The sequence below is a fragment of the Vidua macroura genome, chromosome 2 (assembly GCF_024509145.1).
Source record: "Vidua macroura isolate BioBank_ID:100142 chromosome 2, ASM2450914v1, whole genome shotgun sequence".
Classification (NCBI taxonomy): Eukaryota; Metazoa; Chordata; class Aves; order Passeriformes; family Viduidae; genus Vidua; species Vidua macroura.
The window spans coordinates 69,011,000-69,028,600 of NC_071572.1; the positions used below are offsets into that span (position 1 = coordinate 69,011,000).

The 17,601-nt window shown below is 50.2% G+C and overlaps 1 protein-coding gene across 7 annotated transcripts in view; it reads right to left on the minus strand.

Annotated features, from left to right (window-relative positions):
* Nucleotides 1-3,571: 3,571 nt before the first annotated feature.
* LSAMP (limbic system associated membrane protein) overlaps nucleotides 3,572-17,601 on the minus strand; it is an 889,023-nt gene continuing 874,993 nt past the window's right edge. For all 7 annotated transcript variants that reach the window (XM_054002813.1, XM_054002791.1, XM_054002799.1 and 4 more), the window contains one exon: nucleotides 3,572-10,911. In XM_054002813.1, coding sequence (XP_053858788.1) covers nucleotides 10,814-10,911 — 98 coding nt within the window. In that variant the 3' untranslated portion in view covers nucleotides 3,572-10,813. The remainder of the gene's footprint in view (nucleotides 10,912-17,601) is intronic.

Sequence of the window (17,601 nt, forward strand, 5' to 3'; positions counted from 1 at the left end):
GTGACTTCCACAAACTCTCCCACTGCTAGTACTGCATCCTGTCAACTCAGATATCAGGGGACTGCAACCCTAGAATCCTGGGCACAGACCTGGATAAAAACATCAGCACCCAAAATGGCACAGCAGCAGATCAGTGCTGAGGTGTGATTTCCAAACCAAGCCTTGCTGCCCTCCAGCCCTGTAAAAATTATTGGAGTAGCTTTCTACTGGCAGAGTAATATTATTCCTGGTCAGCATTTTGTAATAATCTGTAATATTTTAAAAGACATAAAATCAGATTTATCATCAAGGTTATTGGAATGTGTGACAACTCTATTAAGCATTTCAATTAGCCTTCTTCTTTGTGATAATGGTTCAAACATTCTTTCCTCTAGTTTCCTGGTCAATGCACCATTTTTAAGCTGAACTCAAAAGGTGACACTTTTGAAGAGGAAGCAGTAAGTGTTCTACAAACCATATACTCTGAGAGTATTAAAAATCAGAAAGCATTGTGTAAAGCTCATAGACTCCAAAGTGTTCTCAAGTTTTTACAGATACCACACTGCCATGTGTGGACAGAATTCATAACACAGACAACAGACCAATAAAAAGGTGATAGGTACAGATATTTCTTTGGAAATCAATGTAATTTCCAGCTCTCAGATGAAAGCTCAGCTTGTTCTCAGTCAGTTTGTAGATGACACTAAGTGTGGCAGCGTTGGTCTGCTGGAGAGTAGGAAGCTCTGCAGAGGGATTCTGGTCAGGCTGGATTGATGGGCTGAGACCAACAGCATGAGATTCAGTGAGGCAAAGTTCTGAGTCCTGCCCTTGAGTCACAACAACCCCATGCAGTGAAACTGGACTGGGGGAAGAAAGCTGGAAAGCTGTCCAGCAGAGAAGGACCTGGGGGTGCTGGTTGACAGTGGCTGAACATGAGCCACCTTGTTCCCCTAGAAGGCCAGTGGCATCCTGGCCTGTGTCAGCAACAGTGTGGCCAGCAGGACCAGGGCAGTAATTGTCCCTCTGTACTGTGCACTGGTGAGGCTGCACCTTCAGTTCTGCTGTTTCATCCATAGCTGTTTATCTCTCTAAATCCGCCTCTTTGCCCTTCCTGACAATGCCTGCTTTGGATAGCAAATGCCAGTCTTGAATGAATTGCAAGATATTTTTATGCACACACATTTTCCCATAGCCTTTGAGTACTATAACCCTTAACTAATTTCCAAGTGCAATTTAGCAGTGCTTTAACATAGTTCATGTTCCTCAGTGAGGAAAGGTGAAGAGCACCATCCCCAGAACATCTCATCACTTTCCTTACTCTTCTGAAATTTTGAGTTATAGTAAGTGCTAAGAATTCAGATCCTCATTTACTGGTAGGTCTGCATGACTGCTAATAATTTCCTGTGTACATTTTGCAGGGAGAATGGGGTACATCTAATAATTGCTCTTACAGATACAGAAAGCTCTTCATGGTGGTAAAAGCAGGAATTAATAAGTCTGCTGTTAGCAAGGAGTACTATTGGTGTTACACTCATGCCTCACCAAATGCAAAGCTTATTTGTTAAGCAGATGCCAGTGTTAACAGCCAAATTCTCTTCCCATGGATAACTTAATGTTAGTTAAATGTACCATTAAAAATAACCATTTAAAATGTTAATGAAAAGAGAAGGTGTTTTTGCCAGGGTTTATCTTGTCTTCTTTTTAGCCTCAGCTTTAAGGCAAAGGCAGATTTTCTAGGTGTGTTCAAGGCACACACATGGACGTTAAGACCTGGTAGTGCTGTTGTCATTCATGTACAGCTCCACAAACTTGGCCTGTTTCCACCTCAGTGACCAGCCAGTAGAGCTCAGTACAGACCTTAATATCCATAGATCACAGTGGTACCCCCTGCTCTGGCAGTGTCCCCACCAGCTCTGCTGTATTCCTCCACACTGCACTTCCTGGCTCTGGAAGGGAATGGAAGTGCCGTGGAAGGGAATGATGGTGTAGGAGGAGGGTTCATAAGCCATCGCTGCTCTTCAGTCTCAAATAGCAAAGGTGTGGTAAGTGCTACTCACGTTCATGTTCACCATCCTGCTTGTACCTCGTGCTTAGGGATGTACCTCTGCTTAGCCCACTGTTTGTGCTGAGCTTCTGACAGCTCTAGTTTTATTTAATTTCACACAATTTAAGAAAAGTCTGTACTCTACTGGAAACCAGGCTTACACTGTTCTATGTGTTATGTTCCAGAAACAAAATTAGCAATAACTTTTCACAGAAAATACCCCTGTTTTGTATGGAGGTCTCAAGTCTCTGCCCCAGTGGATTGTAAATAGGCAATAGGAGAGACAGTGGAAGGTGACACAGAAGCAGTGAAGGCAACACATAGGTGTGGACAGAGCAGACCCAGAAATAAGAAACCCTGTTTTTTCATGCTCCAGCAGTGAGCAAGGATGAGACCACCTCCCTTTCAGAGCTGCAGCCAGGCTCTCCTGCAGCCCAGGCTGAGCCTGGCCATGTGCAGCCTCATGCTGCTGCCCTGGTGTTGGGTGCAGGCACATGCTGCTCTGTGCAGTAGCACAGTTAGCTGTGTCCTTGGGGGCCACCAGGAAATAGAGGTTTTCCCACTGGGAAAAGGACAGTGATGCCAGGCTGTGACAGTTGGGTGGCATTTACATGACACACCCCCATTATAGTAATTTGGCTGTAGATGTCCTGGGTTGCCCAACCCTCACATTTAAATTGCCCAGGCGCTGCTTTCTCCTTTGACCAGGGTTTTCCTGCTCCCTGGTTTCTTCACCCCTTTGGCTGTGTTTGCTTGTAAACTTGCCCAGTCTACTCTGCTGCCTTCTTCCTCTGGTTCCCTTCTAACCTATTCCTTTCATGACTGTTTGTGACCATGGCACAAGACTCCTGCCCCTTTTCCCAGTGTCCTGGCTGCCCTCATTCCAAGCCCCATGCCCTCTCTATTCCCCTGCTTTCCCACTCCCTCCATGTTATAAAACCACTCCAGTGCTGCATCCTGATGTTTCCTGGCCAGCATTTCCTGCCTCCTTCCCCATCACCCCCCTTCTCTGTCTCCACCATCTCCACCATCATGCTCTGTCTTTTGGTGCTCCTGTCCTGTGCTCACCTAAGCAGCTCAGCCTATTCCTTCCATCAGCTTCCTTGTTCTTCCCCTCCTGGGACTGCAGCCTCCATCCCAACCTCTATCTGTGCACACACGTAGAATCATGCAATTTAACTAATTAAAAAAATAAAACAAACCAAACGAGAAGCTGAAGGCAAGTGCTGACTTCAGGGGTGTGCACTGCAGTTTTGTCTATGGCATCTCCTCCTGGCAGCCCCATTTCACATCTATTTTCAGCCAGCCTGCTCTATTCATCCTCAGGCCCTGAACTGAAGGAGTCAGACTGCTTGGGGTCATATAGCACCCTCAGTCCCAAGCCACTGGCCCCTGCCCCACTTGCAGCCCTGGACCACCTTGCCACTCCAAGTGAAGGGTATCTTGGCTCACATTCCCCCGTGGGCTGGAAAGTCATCACTAGACATCATCAGAGAGGAGACAAGCCAGAGTATGCGAGGAAGGGAGGGGAAATGAAGAAACATTACCTCATTTTCACGTTTATTTAATTTTTGTATTTTTTGTAATTTTTTTTTAAGATCACAGAAGAGCAGAGCATTCATACATGTAAAGAAACAGAAACGAGATAACAGAAGTTAAATACATTGAGAAAAGAAAAAATAAAAAGCTTCTTTTTTTTTTTTTTTCATCACTGGGTTTTGATCATTTGTTCATTGGGTTGTTTAGTTTTTTTGATTGGCTCTTTTACACACACACTTGCGCTTTTAAAATTTTCTTTCACAGAACTACTTTCAAAACCAAAACAATGGCAAAAAATAAAATGGCCATTTTCTCGTTTCGTTAAAGAGAAGTTCAGCTCATGTCTACAGTGCTGGGGAAAAATATATATAAAGATATAGATATATATATATATTTATATGTATATAACACTGTTAATGAGGAGAGTTCTAACCACCCCACTGTGTAGCAAGAAGAAGGGACTGGCCTTCATTCTCAAGGTCTAGAGGATGGATCTTGGCTCCAGCTGGGAAGGTTGAATGATTTTGGGAGGTGGCACCATGGAGGCAAGTTCCTGCACTGTGCCCCCTCCTCCCTGTCCTGGCACACACGTGTGCTCCCACAGGCACAGGCACAGGCATGCACATGCCTTCTCCTGGCTCCTCAGGAGGTCATAACGTAGCTGTGTTGCCACAGACAGAGCCACCGCCAGCAGCAGGTGGCTGAGCGCCTGCCTGGCTGTGCGTGGTGGAGGGTGTGCGGAAGGAGAGTGCCCCAGGAGCACTCCTGTAGCATGTGCGCCGTGGAGCTGGCGGGCGTGTGCGTATGCACCTGTGTGTGGCCGGATGGGGAGCAAATTCTGGAGAAGAACAGCCCGGCCTGGGACGTGCTCTCCTCACTGTCTGGCTCCTAGGTAGGCCCTGCTCCTCATCTCCACCCAAGACCCCTCTGTTACGAACAGAAACATCCACATGCCTTTTCTCAGGACATGGCTGGAGCCACCGTGGTGTCACACTGCTTTACTCACTGAGGCTCATTTTGCTGCACGGTGAGCATGCCCTGGGAGGCCAGGAGGGAGCTCCTGATGCACCATGAGGACAGGCAGGGAAAGAAGGGCCCATCTGGGATGCAATCTCTGCCCCTTCCCCAGCTGCGTTGCCCAAGGAGCCCTGCTGCTCATGCAGCTCCCACCACCTGTGCTGCAGTCATGTCCTCCTGTCACTGCCCCCTCCTTCTTCACTGCCAGGGCGCTTCTACAAGGCTTGCAGGGCACTCTGAGTTGCTGTGGCACCAGCTAACCCAAGCCTGCAGCAAGTGAAGGATCCTTTGCTTCCCACCTGCCTGGGCTGATGAGGAGAGCAGCTCCTCTCACCCAAGGTCTGCCTTGGCAGGTCTCCTCGCCTTACTCCATCACCTTGACCCACAGAGGTACAGAGGACCATACCGAGATACTCTCAGCAAGATGAGTTCTGCTCCTGTTACAGCGAGTGAACCAACAAGCAAGCACCATATGTTGTCCTAATGGAAACCAACAATTAGGCAAAATTTTGGGGGCTGTGGGAGCTGTCCGATCACTGTTCTAGCAAGTTACAAGAAGGAAAAGTGAAAGAGGTTTTAGTGGTATGACAGAGCTCTTAGTCAGCAGAGTCATGCAATTAAAAAAAAGCATCTTCTGGGCATCCCACTGGAAATGAAACCACTCTAAGATTAGTGTTGTGAGGCCATGGTCTCCTTGCTGGTGAACCTGAGAGTTCTGCGCATGGATGATGGACAGCACTCATCCCTACCCTTTTCCACCGGCATCACATTTCGGAAATTACCATCCAGCTTCTCCATCACTTCCCTGCCTCAAGTTTTGCTCTTCCCATAGGACAGTGTGCTCCCAGCATCCCTAACTCAAGAAGTTTTGTGTCCTTGAGTCAGAGAAGCAGTAAGATTGTGCACCGTCAGGGGAGAGGGAGAGAGAGAAAAAGAGAACTGCTCACCTCCCTGGCACCTCCTCTGTCATACTGTCTTGGTCAGCCATCCCCCATGTAAGAGCACCATGATGATTTGGGCTGCAGGTCAGTGTGCTTGGAGGAGAGGAAACAGAGGTGTGAGGGACTGGGAGGAGAGGAGGTGTTTCCCTGTGCCCATAGATACCCTCACCAGGGAATGGCGAAGTGATGAAACACTGCACAAAAACTGAGCTGAAATATCATCTGCTGGTGGGTCTGTGAAGGATTCTAGCATAACTCCAACTTCCCAGATCTTCTTGTTTCATCAGGACTTTCTGCTGCTCCCCCAAATTCCTTCCAGATGTGTAGCTTCCACTCAGCCTGGAGACCACATGGCTTTTGATGGTGGCTTTATCCATGCTGTGTGCCTGGACTTTCAGAACGGGGTTGCTCAGACAGGTGGCCTGGGGGCATGGTCTGGATGCACCTGGAGTTAATATGAGCTGGTGGGGCTTGGATGTTCTTTGACCAAAAGTGGGGCAAGCAGCAGTGCACGAGCGATCTGCCCAAGTGGTGAACGGTCAGTGGTGTGAGAAAGATGTGCAGACAAAGACTAACTCTTGACACAATGCATGTCACCAATGAGATCTCCATGAATGGCACGTTCACATGCACTCGGGGCTAGCATGGGGCGACAACTTCACTGGTGAAGAAAGCGGGTACAGGGGAGGAGGAGAGGGTGCATCACTGAGCAACGAGCTCGTGTGTGCGGGGCTGCAAACAAACAGAAATAAACACAACTGCCAAGATACAGGTGTCAGTCGGCTGGAGCATTCCACGTCACCCTTCCCAGCCATTCAGAGACAGGCGTTTGCTTCGTTTTCCATCTCACCAGGCACATGCTCCAAGCAACACGCTACAATCGTGCATGGAGTTCATGTGGCTCGGGGTGGCTGCATTTCCCCTGCCCAGTTCCTTTCAGAAAGACTTGCCTTCACCCCTCCTCTCGGTCATCCGAAAAGGGTTAGAAATCTGCTAGCAATTATGGGGCCATATATGAAATCTAAGTTTTTGTTCCTCTGCTTTGACATTACCAGACATCTCATGTAACTCTTGTAATATTTACAAACCAGTAGAAGAAATACAATTTTTTTATCCATTTTGTTCATATCTTTTTATAACACTAAATGTTAAATCTCCATCAATCAAACACAATTACACTGACAAGCTCAAGGAACTGGTGTCCCATTCCAAACACCCACCTTCCCTGGTCCCCAACCAGCTGAGAGGCAGCAGGAAGCAAGAACACATCTCTTTGGGAGATGATGAGAAAGATAGCAATGCAAACGGGGAGGAGAGATTATGAGGAGAAAGAGTTTCAGAGAGAAGGGCCTGAGACACAAGAAAAGCCATTGCAACATCTCCATCAGAGGATGGAGGGGAGAAAGAATGAGAAAAAGCATTAGACCTTAACTGTGTTTCCTTTATTCATCTGGGATCACCTCTGAACAGGTGCTTTGAGCAGTCCCTCAAAGTTCAGGAGAGCTTGAGTTCAGGAGAAATGGGGGGGGGGGGGGGGTTTACAGCACCCTGTGAGGCACACTGCAGCTCACAGGATTAGATTCTTGGAGAAAATCAAGCTCCAACCTACCCACAATTTCCCTCGGAGCAGATATTGCCAGGACTGGGGTTCCCAGCACTTCTGCAGACAATAGGCATACTTGGTGAATTTTCTCAGAGAAATCTGCAATTAACTGGCTTTTACCCTGTTTCACAGCCATGCAACAGAAACAAAGATCTGCCCAGGATCTGCAGGAAAGACCAGATCTCAGCATGGGGCTGGGGCCATTTCCCCCACTAATGGGCAGATGGCTTAAAAAAATGGTTGTCCTGCTTTTAGTGAGATACCGCCCTTTTAACCATACGCCTTGACATCTAAAAAAACATCCTCTCAAAATTCCTTTGAACCAAAACAGACATGAGATAATGAGGTGCCGGGACTTGATGACCACCACCACATCATAGGGGTCTGCTGTGTATGTCCCCAGTGCCTAGGAGTGACCCCACGGTGACAAAAACACATGCAGAGAACACATGGGACAGGTGCTACCATAGCAACCGGGTTGACATGAGAGAAACTAAAGTGGGCTTGACTCAGCCCTTAGGAGCAGCCTGTCACAGCAAGACACTGCAGGCTGCCCACGTTTTTCAACAAATAAATCCTGTAGCAATAAATCCAGGCATAGATACAGCCCCAAGAAAGAGCACTGTGGTGTTTTCCCTCATGCCAGTGTGCAGGAAAGGGTGCAGCTCCCAGACCTGGCTTCTAGGACCAGGATCAGCTCAGGGCCACACCAGGGGAAAGAAGAGGCCTGCTGCAGCAGAAAATCTGGACTTGTTACTAAGACTCTGAATTCGATGGCTCTCCTGAAGGTTAGACATGAGGACTGGGATGGCTGAATGCTCTGAAGGATGCGGGGCATATTTTTTTGTGGGCTGACACACACCAGTCTCCAAAGGAAATGCCCAAGTCCCATCAATGACTGCTCTATTTTGGAGGAAGGCAGCTATCCCTGGATGCCTTGGGTGGATTTCAAGCAGCAGTTGCCCACTTGCAACTTGCAGGTATGGCTTTGGGGTCTGGAGGAGCGTAAACTACCGCCATCCAATCCCACAGCAGCTCTTGCAATGCCCAAACTTCAGCCTGTCATGTGTCTCTTTAATAAATTTCCTTGCACTTCTGGCTGCCTGGGAGGAGCCCTTGACTGCCTGTTTAATTGCCTGCCTGCTGCTTCTTGGAACAGCTGAGCTCAGCAGCACCGGCAGTGCCGCAGTGCAAGGCAGAAACCTCACCGGACTGTGCCTCAGCCATGCAAAGGTGGAGACGGGCTCGCAGGCAGCACTTCCCACTTCCTTCCTGGCGGGGGACTACCTGGCAGGTATCCCCTCCCGCACACTGCAAGGCCAAGCTGTTTCCCCCTTGTCTGCATGTGTGCACGGCTGCCAAGCGTGCTGCCACTGCCCCAGTGCCCAGGGCAAAGACAGAGAAGCAAACCGGCTGCTACTTGAAAGCTGAGTAGCTAAGTGTCTGTAAAACACTCTGCTGTCGTGGGATGGTCACTCTACTTCACTGGGCTAAATCAAGCTCTCCCCTGCACACCTCTCTTTCCAACAAAGGCCCACCTGATAAACCCTGTGTTTTACCATCTTTGCTGCTGGTGGATACTATGGCTTGTGACAGGCCAGGGGACACAGGAGTCTTCTCTGCACTACCCCGACCCACACACAGGCACTGCAGCCCCTGCTCACTCTGGCTCTTGCAGCAGACCTTGTGCTGGGCAGCCACTGCCCAGCATTTTCTCAGTCCTGTTTCTCACAGCTTTTTCTCGCCTCCTTACTTGGGAACCACTAAAGCCTCTCTGTATGTGATTCTGCCACATGGGAAGTGTGGGGCACTCTCCAGCAGGACCAGCACCCTTGAGATAAGAGAAGAGCAGGGGAAATTGTGCTACCCACTTCTTTGCTGCATCATTTTAAAGCTCCTTCTTTGTAAGCCCAGGATTTTGGACCTGACATTTGTTTTATTTCTTATATTCGCAGGTCCTGGACATTTTCTGACCCAATTTCTTTCAAATGTGGAATTTGCAGTGACTTTTGCAATAGCAGTGTTATACAGCACACACACATGCACGCGCACGCTCACCCTTACACAGTCTACATTTCCTTTTATACTAGGGAGGACAGTAAGAACAGAAACAATAAAGCAACAAAAAAGGGTATTGGCTCTATTTTTCCATGTCTACCAAAATGGTTAGGAATGACCAGATTGTGGTTTTCATGTTGAGGTATCGTTCCTATGCACACTGCACCTAAAAGGAATGGCTGCTTGGTGACATCCAAGGTCTCATCACTCACATCCCACCGGCCCAGCCTCCCATCCCCAGGAGGAATGGTGACTACACTCTTCAGTCCATAGTGCTGTAGGCCAGTCCTGGTTTCTTCTGCTTGCTTGGACAATTGCACATGAGTGCACAGCCCCATGCGTGTGTGCAAGCACTCATGCATAGCAAGAGCTGGTACGCTGGTACTTGGAGGCTGAGAGCCAAACAGGTTGGAAGTAGGAGAGGAGAAAAAGCCTAGACAACAGTGCAGACTGACTCTTGCAAGCAAGGTGGCCAGAAGACAAAAAGCCAGTGAGGACACAGGAGAGGGGACATAATGTGAACCTGTTTTGCAGCTGCCCCTCTCTCCTCACCCCTCTTCTCTGCCTAAGTGAGCTTTCTGCATCTTGTTTCACACTTACAAGGCAGGACATTATCTACAACAGGATGAGCATATGTACACATGGACTGTTCATTTTGCATGCTTAGAGAGAGCAAGAGAAAGAGAGAAAGAGTGAAGATGGAGCAAGAGCCACACATGCATGCACGCACGCACACAGGCATACACAGGAGAAAGAGAAAGACACCTGGTTGAATTGAGGGGGGGGGGTGAAGGAAGAGGATTTTAAAAGAAAAAAAGAAAAATAGAGTTGACACAGCTTTAGATTAGGCCTGTGGGGGTGATGTTGCATGAAGGAGGGGACAGGAAATAAGGTGTTTAGCAAGGGCTGGGTGCACATGAGCACAGGGTGAAGAGAGGAAGGGGTTCTTCACAGGACACCAGTGTGCAGAGAGCTTCAGGTGACTTGCTCTGGTTTGTGGCTGGATTTTTTTTTTTCTTTTCTCTTTTTTTCTTTTCTCTTTTTTTCTTTTTTTTTTTTTAATTTGTTTTTAAAAGTATGAACTGGCAGAGCATTAGCTCACAAAAATGACCCAGGGCATCCAAAAAGTTAAATGGCTATAGACACCGAAGCAAAGACCTCTTTCTGCAAAGAAAGAAAGAGGAGGAAGGAAGGACAGTGAGGGAGTATGGAAAAGAGGAAGGAGGAGAGAAAAGAAAAGGGATCTTCTTTTTGATTGGCTTTGCAGGTTTTGTTGGATTGTTTACATTGCAGCATCCTCTGGCGACACGATCCTTGCTGGTGCCCCATTCTCTCCCTCACTTCGTGTTGCCTCCTAGGCAGTCGATGACTTGACAGCCGGCTTTTCAGGTTTTGGATTAAATGTTGCTGAGTCTTCTTTGCTGTAATTTTTCCTCTCCCCCCTCTTCGCTCCTGAACACACAAAAGTTGTGAAAGAAACAGTCGTCTCTCTCTCTCCCCCCCTCTTTTTTCTCTCTCCCCTCTCTTCGCTCTGTCTCCTGTATAACGCGTTTTGTTTTGTGTGTTGTTGTTGTTGTTGTCGTGTTGTTTTTTTAATTATTATTAATATTATTATTTTAATTCTGATTTGTATTAACATTTGCTGAGTAGGCAGAGCAGGGATGCTGCCAGAAGCCACAGTGGGACGGCCAAACTCATGGAGCCGTTGTCTACTCTCCCTGTGCCGGGTCCTGCAGGGTGTGAGAAGGGAGAGAAAAAAAGACAAGATTACATGAGGCTGGGTGAGATGGGGGCGACACAGGAACACAGCGCTTCAGTCCCAGGCTGCTACTGCAGTGGTGGGTTTGGGCTGCAGGGCACAGCTGCCTTCCCACCTTGGTGAGCCTCCCTCCAGCCCAACTACAGGCTACTGCCTGCCAGCTCATCAGCATCCTCCTTCCCTCAGCCCAACACTCCAGTGGCATGTGGCTCTCCCTAAACAGCACCCACACTGGAGGAACAGGGCCTGGAGCAAGTGGGAAGGCTCAACCCTGTCTGCTGACCATATCCCAACCCTTGCTGTGCCTCCAGCTGGGAGCTGCTGGCCTTCCAGTGCAGGAATATGGTTCACACCTTTGCAGATGGTCGCCACCCCCACACCTGCCTGCTCCGCTGCCTTCCCAGTGGTGGCACTGAGATGCCAGGACTCATTGTAATTCTGCACAGTGGCCGGTACCTGTCTGCAGGCAGACATCAGCTCCACAGGAGCTGATTCATCGCCGTGGTCTGATCAATAAAACATGGGCCCAACCAGCAGACAGCTCCCCTCCCTCCCAGGGCTGCACTGTAATGATTTGTTTCTGAATCAGGTGGAGGAAGGCTTCGCTCTGGCACTTACAGCCCTGTGGCACGACACCTATGGGGTGAGGGTGCAGGGTATGCCAGGGAGGTTGATTTTTCATGAGGGTGGGAAATGAAGTTGCACGTGCGTGCATGCGCATCCGCAGGCTCCATCAGAGGGGGCAGGGAGGAGCGCGCTGCTGCAGCAACAAATAATGCAGCCTCGCTCCGGGAATATTAAGCACTAGCACTCCTGACGTCTTCTCATTCATCCTCTCATTTATGGGTTCCCTTTTCTGGATGGCTTTAACGGCAGTGATGCTGTTTTAAATTCACCCTGCAATCCCAAGCCTCGGCAGCCTTTTCTTTATAACTGGTCAGGAAGGTGCATGTGGCTGTGGGTCTGTAAATGCAGGCTCACCGTGCTCATGTGCACACAAAGTGCTCATGTACGTATGCATGCACGCACATGTATGTGCACATTTGTACGTAAATGCGCCTCTAAGATGCTGGCGTGTGGAGACGGAGGTGAGGTTTTATGTTGGAACTGATCCTGCTGTGGAAGAAAGAAGTCATGCTTACTACCAAGGAAAGCTGTTTCTTATGGCAGAGGGGAGCCAAAAAAATTATAAAAAAGGCCCAGTTCAGGAGAGCTCCATGAGAATGAAGTACAACTGCTCCCTCACAACCTGCAGAGGTGAAGAGCCCTGCTTCCTGGGTGGAGCACAGGTGCCACAGGCTTGCTCAGCAGCACAGTCACTGTTAAACTCAAGCTGGTGACTAAAAGGCAGCAAATCCAAGAGGGATGTCTCCAGAGTCCCTCAAATTCCATTGCACTTTCATTTGTCTGATTTCTTCCTAAGGTAGCTGACTAGAGTAGCTGTTTATGTCCCGGTTCTATTCTTTCATTATTAAGTAAATATATCCTGATTTGTGTGGAAAATTTATGTTCCATCTATGGCTTCTTTTTTTTTTTCAGTTAGTCCACTTGCATCTTTTGTGTCTTGTCACACAAATCCTACAACACTGGTTTTTTTCACTCATTTTATTTCCTCCCCTAAACTCAGGAACAAGTTTCAGTTCGGCTACTACCCCTACCTCACCTATGTTTCAGAAAAAGTATCTCTCACAGTCAAATAATGGTGTGCTGACTGTTTTTGACCTTTTGCTATTTGTCTTAACACATACATGGGCATGTACATATCATACTCATGACAACTATTCCTCCTCTTTGCCACGTTTCTAGGGTGTCCATGCAACCAGAGCAAGGGCATTTGCACCAATGGTGGCAAGCACTGCACACCCAGCACAGCAGAGGCAAGGGGACATTTGACATTTGGCCTTGTCTGGGTACCGATGCCTTAATGCATCTAAATGCATGGATCAGAGTTTGTGAGCTTGGTGGGGACTGGGGGCAGGGGCATGGCATGGTGTGGTGGTGGTGTGGTGAAGAGATGAGCCTCTGCAATATCCAGGTATAAGAGAGGACACACAAACACATGTGGTGTGATGGAGGACTTGGGAGAGGGTCACACCAGATTCTGTTCTGCTTGAGTTTGTGTGTCTAAGTTTGAGGGCATTTGAAAAGCCAAAACTCCCATCTCCAGAGATGAAAAATGATACATGTTCTTGTGGCTTCTGTGTGTCCCAGTCAGATGGCTGCAGAAACCTCTCCATGTGCAGTCCTGCTCATCTTCTGTGCCACACCACAGGCTAACACCAGCAACTGTTCTCACCAGCAGGCCATGCAGATGTTAGGCACTGTGTTAGGCTGACTGGGAGCACTGGGATCCAGTGTGGCCTCTGCACATAACCCTGGGTGCCACATGGAATCTCTGGGTTTTACAGCACATAGAGTACACATCATGGGTGCTACCATAGGTACTGTCACAAGTACTGTAAAAATGTGGGGAGGTTATAATTCTATCACAAAACAATGTTTTGGAGGACAACAGCTGCTCAAGTGTAATAAGAAAGGGAGCAAAAGTGCTGGAAGAAAATAAAATGCTTGTCTTTGAGCGAGATTTTCTGCAGGAAATAGCATCCGTTTTCAATTCTTTCTATCACTGTCACCCTTCCCTCCCAGGCACAACTCAGGCTGTGCCATCCCATGTTTGCCTGATGACTTCTCCATGTGTGTGCACGAGCAGCTGCTGCTGTGGGCTGTGCATGCCCCTGCCGCACCCACAGGGCCACGGGTGAGCGCCCACGCTGGGGGGACAGTGCCAGCCCCCACGGCGGCCACGGTGTGCTGCAGAACCCGCACACCTGATTCGGAATCCCCCCACCCGCACACTGCCCTCACCTAGCGTGCCCATCCCCATCCTGCTGCACGGTGGGACGTGCACATGTGGACAGGCACGCGTGGGCACGGCTCCCCCAGGTGTGCACACGCACACCGCAGCCCCAGCCTCCGAGCGCACAGGGCCCCCGCAATCCCCCCATCCCTGCAGCCCCCAGCGTACAGACCCCTCGCAAACCCCCTGCCCTGCAGCCCCCTCGCCATCCCCACACATCCCCTCGCCATCCCGGTCCCGTAGCCCCCATGTCACATCCCCTCGCCATCCCGGTCCCCTACCCCCATGTCAGATCCCCTCGCCATCCCGCATATCCCCTCGCCTTCCCGCACATCCCCTCACCATCTCGCATATCCCCTCGCCATCCCGGTCCCGTCGCCCCCATGTCGCATCCCCTCGCCATCTCGGTCCCGCAGCAGCAGCGGGCCAGCCCGCGGTCTCCGGCGCCCTCTGGCGGCCGCCGCGCGGAGCCCGCAGAAAGCCCCCTCATGAAAGAGCCCCGGCTGCCCACCCCTGCTCCCTGTCCGCTGGCACCGGGAGCTTCGGGGCTGTCCCTGCGGTCTCCTGCTTCGGTGACCTTGAGCCTGTGCTCTGGGAATTTACTATAATATCCCGGGCTATTCATCCCCCCAAGCCCGCCCCGGCAATTGGGCAACACTGTCAAGTCCGTGACCATGCAACAGCTTTGAAGGGGAGGAAATTGGGTTTCTGATGCTGATGAGCTAATATGAATATCTGGCAGCATTTCACAGCTAAACCCTAAGGGACCCCAGACCCTAAATGCTGACCGAGTCAGATCCCATTAAGCAAATCAAGAAGGAGCAGACTGAAAACTGTCAAGGGCAGAACAACTGCACTGCTATTCCTTGCTCCAAATGTGAGATACTTGGATACCTGGTGCAGAGGCAGCTGGAGCCCTGCCATGGTGCCTAATCGTGCTGCAACAGCCTCATGGGACACTGCATCCCGTGTTTCCAAGGCTTTATTTGTGCCACACATTCAGCCTGGGTGATCTGCATTGGTGCAACACCACAAGGTAGCCTTGGCCAAGATTTACAGAGCTGTAGTTCTCACATAGCTGAAGGGGATCATGTGCAGCCCCCATCCAACCCCTCTCCCCAAGACACTGTAACCCTAGCTGAATCCTTAAATTTAACAATGGGAAAAACAGAGCCATGCCACAGTGACCTCACTGTTCCTGCCTACCTGCCTGTGTGCAACAGCCCAGAACAACAGCCTGGCTCAGAGAGGCTCCAGGAGTCCCCCACTAATGCTTCTGGGAGAGCTTCCACGTACTTCTGAGTGAAGATGAAGAAGGGGTGGCAAGACCCTTCAGTTTGGGACATTAGTAATTTCACCTAGTGCTTAACACTCCTGCAGGCAAACCGTTCCACGCAGCATGGGGCAGAAGAGTTGCTGCATGCCCTCACGTGCAGAGGGCTGCAAGCCAGCCTAGCCAAGGTTTCACTAGAGAGGACGTGGGGTGTGTGCTACTGCACCAGGCTTGGCATGGGATAGCTGTTATGCTTGTGTGTGTGATGGTTCAAGAACTGCTCCTCCTGCCATGAAGAGTGTAAGAAAAGACACAGTGAGAAGGATGGGGGACTTGGATTAGATGGCAGAGGAAGATGAGAAAAGCAGGGTGCTGCTTATATTCAGAGCAAACCACAGCCAGATTGCAAAGTCAAAAGCTGCTCTCATCCTCAAAAACAGCCTGAGGAACACACCAGAAGGACAGACCCTTGCTGGGTCAGTCCAAGAGACTAGACTTGTCTAACCTTCAGTGCTGTCCTTTGTGGGGGCTGGGTGGGGGCCAGCCAGGAGCATGTGGCCAGCATGGCATCATACTAGCCTACCTCAGCTGCTTCACAGTCATTGTGAGCCAGCAGAAGCTGCACCCCTTTGGGATTTCTTCTTCTGTGAACTTGTCTGGTCACTTCTGGACTGCCTGGAGACTTCCATACCCACAGCCTCCCTCAGCTCTTGAAGAAGCACAGCAGCAGTCAGCTGCCAGCAATGACATTGTGGCCCCACATTCAATTTGGGTGCTATGTTCTCCTGTGACTTTAGGACCTTGGCATTAACAGGTGGCCTGGCACGCTGCCTGCTATTAGTTGCTACCTGAACTGGCTAGACTAAAACTGTCTCAGTCACTCCTTGCTCTGCAGCCTCCTCTGCTCACTATGGGAGAGCCAGGCTAAAGAAACTACTCAATGTGGGGAGAATTAGCTGTGGAGTGTTCAGATCTTCCCAGGAAAGGGAGAAATTAGATTTTTTTATCACGAAAACTTGCAATATACCCTGCTTCTGCAGCAGTGTCTGAGGTTGGAAGGCTAGCCCTGCACAGGCCTTGCCTCATGGCTTGTGTTGGCCTCTTAAAACCTACAGGGGGTAGGTTTTAAGAGGCCTTTGCCCACTGGGGGTTGGGGGCTGCATGAGAAGGTGAAAAATACATAAGTGCATCTGGGCAGAGGCATGGGAAAAGGCTGCTATGATAAGAGATATAGGGAAGGGGGTAATGTGGACTGAGGTAACAGGATGAACCTTACACTTGTACCGATGGTGGGCTACAGCACAGGAAATGATACCAGGGAAGATCTTCAGCTGAAATGGCAATATTGGAATGCTCAGCTCATGACATGGAAGAGGGCAAGGGGAGGAGAGGTCAGCCAGGGTGAGGATGGGGAAATGGATGATGTTACTTAAGCACAAAGGTTAGGGAAGTAATGAGAACAGGTCCTGGGAAAAGAGGAGATAAAGAGAAGAAATTAGGTCCTGACCAGACAGAGGAAAGCAAGGATGAGTGGGACAGGTAGAGGGGAGTTATGATGCTTATGGGAAGAGGGCATATCAGTACCAGGACTGCAACGGCAGGCAGCCAGTACCAGCCTGGGCTCAGAACTGCCGGGGCAAAAGTGGGGTTTGCAGCAGAGCTGTTTGGGTATGGACGTGGCGCCCGGAGAAGCTCAGACGCCAAAGCAGGTGCGAAAAGCAGCAGCAAGCGAAGGTGTGCTGCCAGGGCCGGGGCCTCATGCCGGGGAACAGCGCTCGTACTCGTCATTCGTCATGTCTGTCACCCTCCCTTGGCCGGCCGCTCGCTGCGGGTCTCTGTCCCTCTGTCCCCGCCCGTCCGCCGCCGCCGAAGCGCCGCTCGTTTCCCGCGAGGTGGCAGCCGAAGGACGCCAAACCCGCCTGGCCATCCAGGCAGCCTCCGGGCTGGGGACGGCACGGGAAACGCTGGGAATAACAGCCGGGGCTAGGCGGCTCTGCACACCCGTCCGGGAAAACCCCGGGTCCCCCTGTGCACGGCACAGGGAAGGGTGCCAGCTCTGCGCGCTCCGAGCCACCGCCAATGAGCCAGCCACGGATGGCCACATGGATGTGGCACGGAATCTGGTCCCACCAGCCTGCATCTTTCCACAACCACTACATCTGCATCCTTGGCAAAACCTCTTTGGAAGACACATAAAAAGCAGGATATCTACCCACTACGGCAGCAGAAACCGAGGGTGCAGGGGTTGGTGGTGAAGTTTGCAACTCACTCTACTTATTCCGCTTATGATGGGGCCCCCAGCATGAAAATGGACCTGTTGCTGTCCAGAGAAGAGCCATGGAAATTCTCAGAGGGCTAGAGCACCTCTTCTATGAAGAGGGGCAGAGAGGCAGAGAGGCAGAGAGGCTGAGATAGTCAGAGTGGTTCAGCCTTGAGAAGAGAAGGCTCCATGAGACCTCACCATGGTCTTCCAGTACCTAAAAGGGGCTGACAAGAGCTAGAGAAGGGCTTTTTGTAAGGGTGTATAGTGA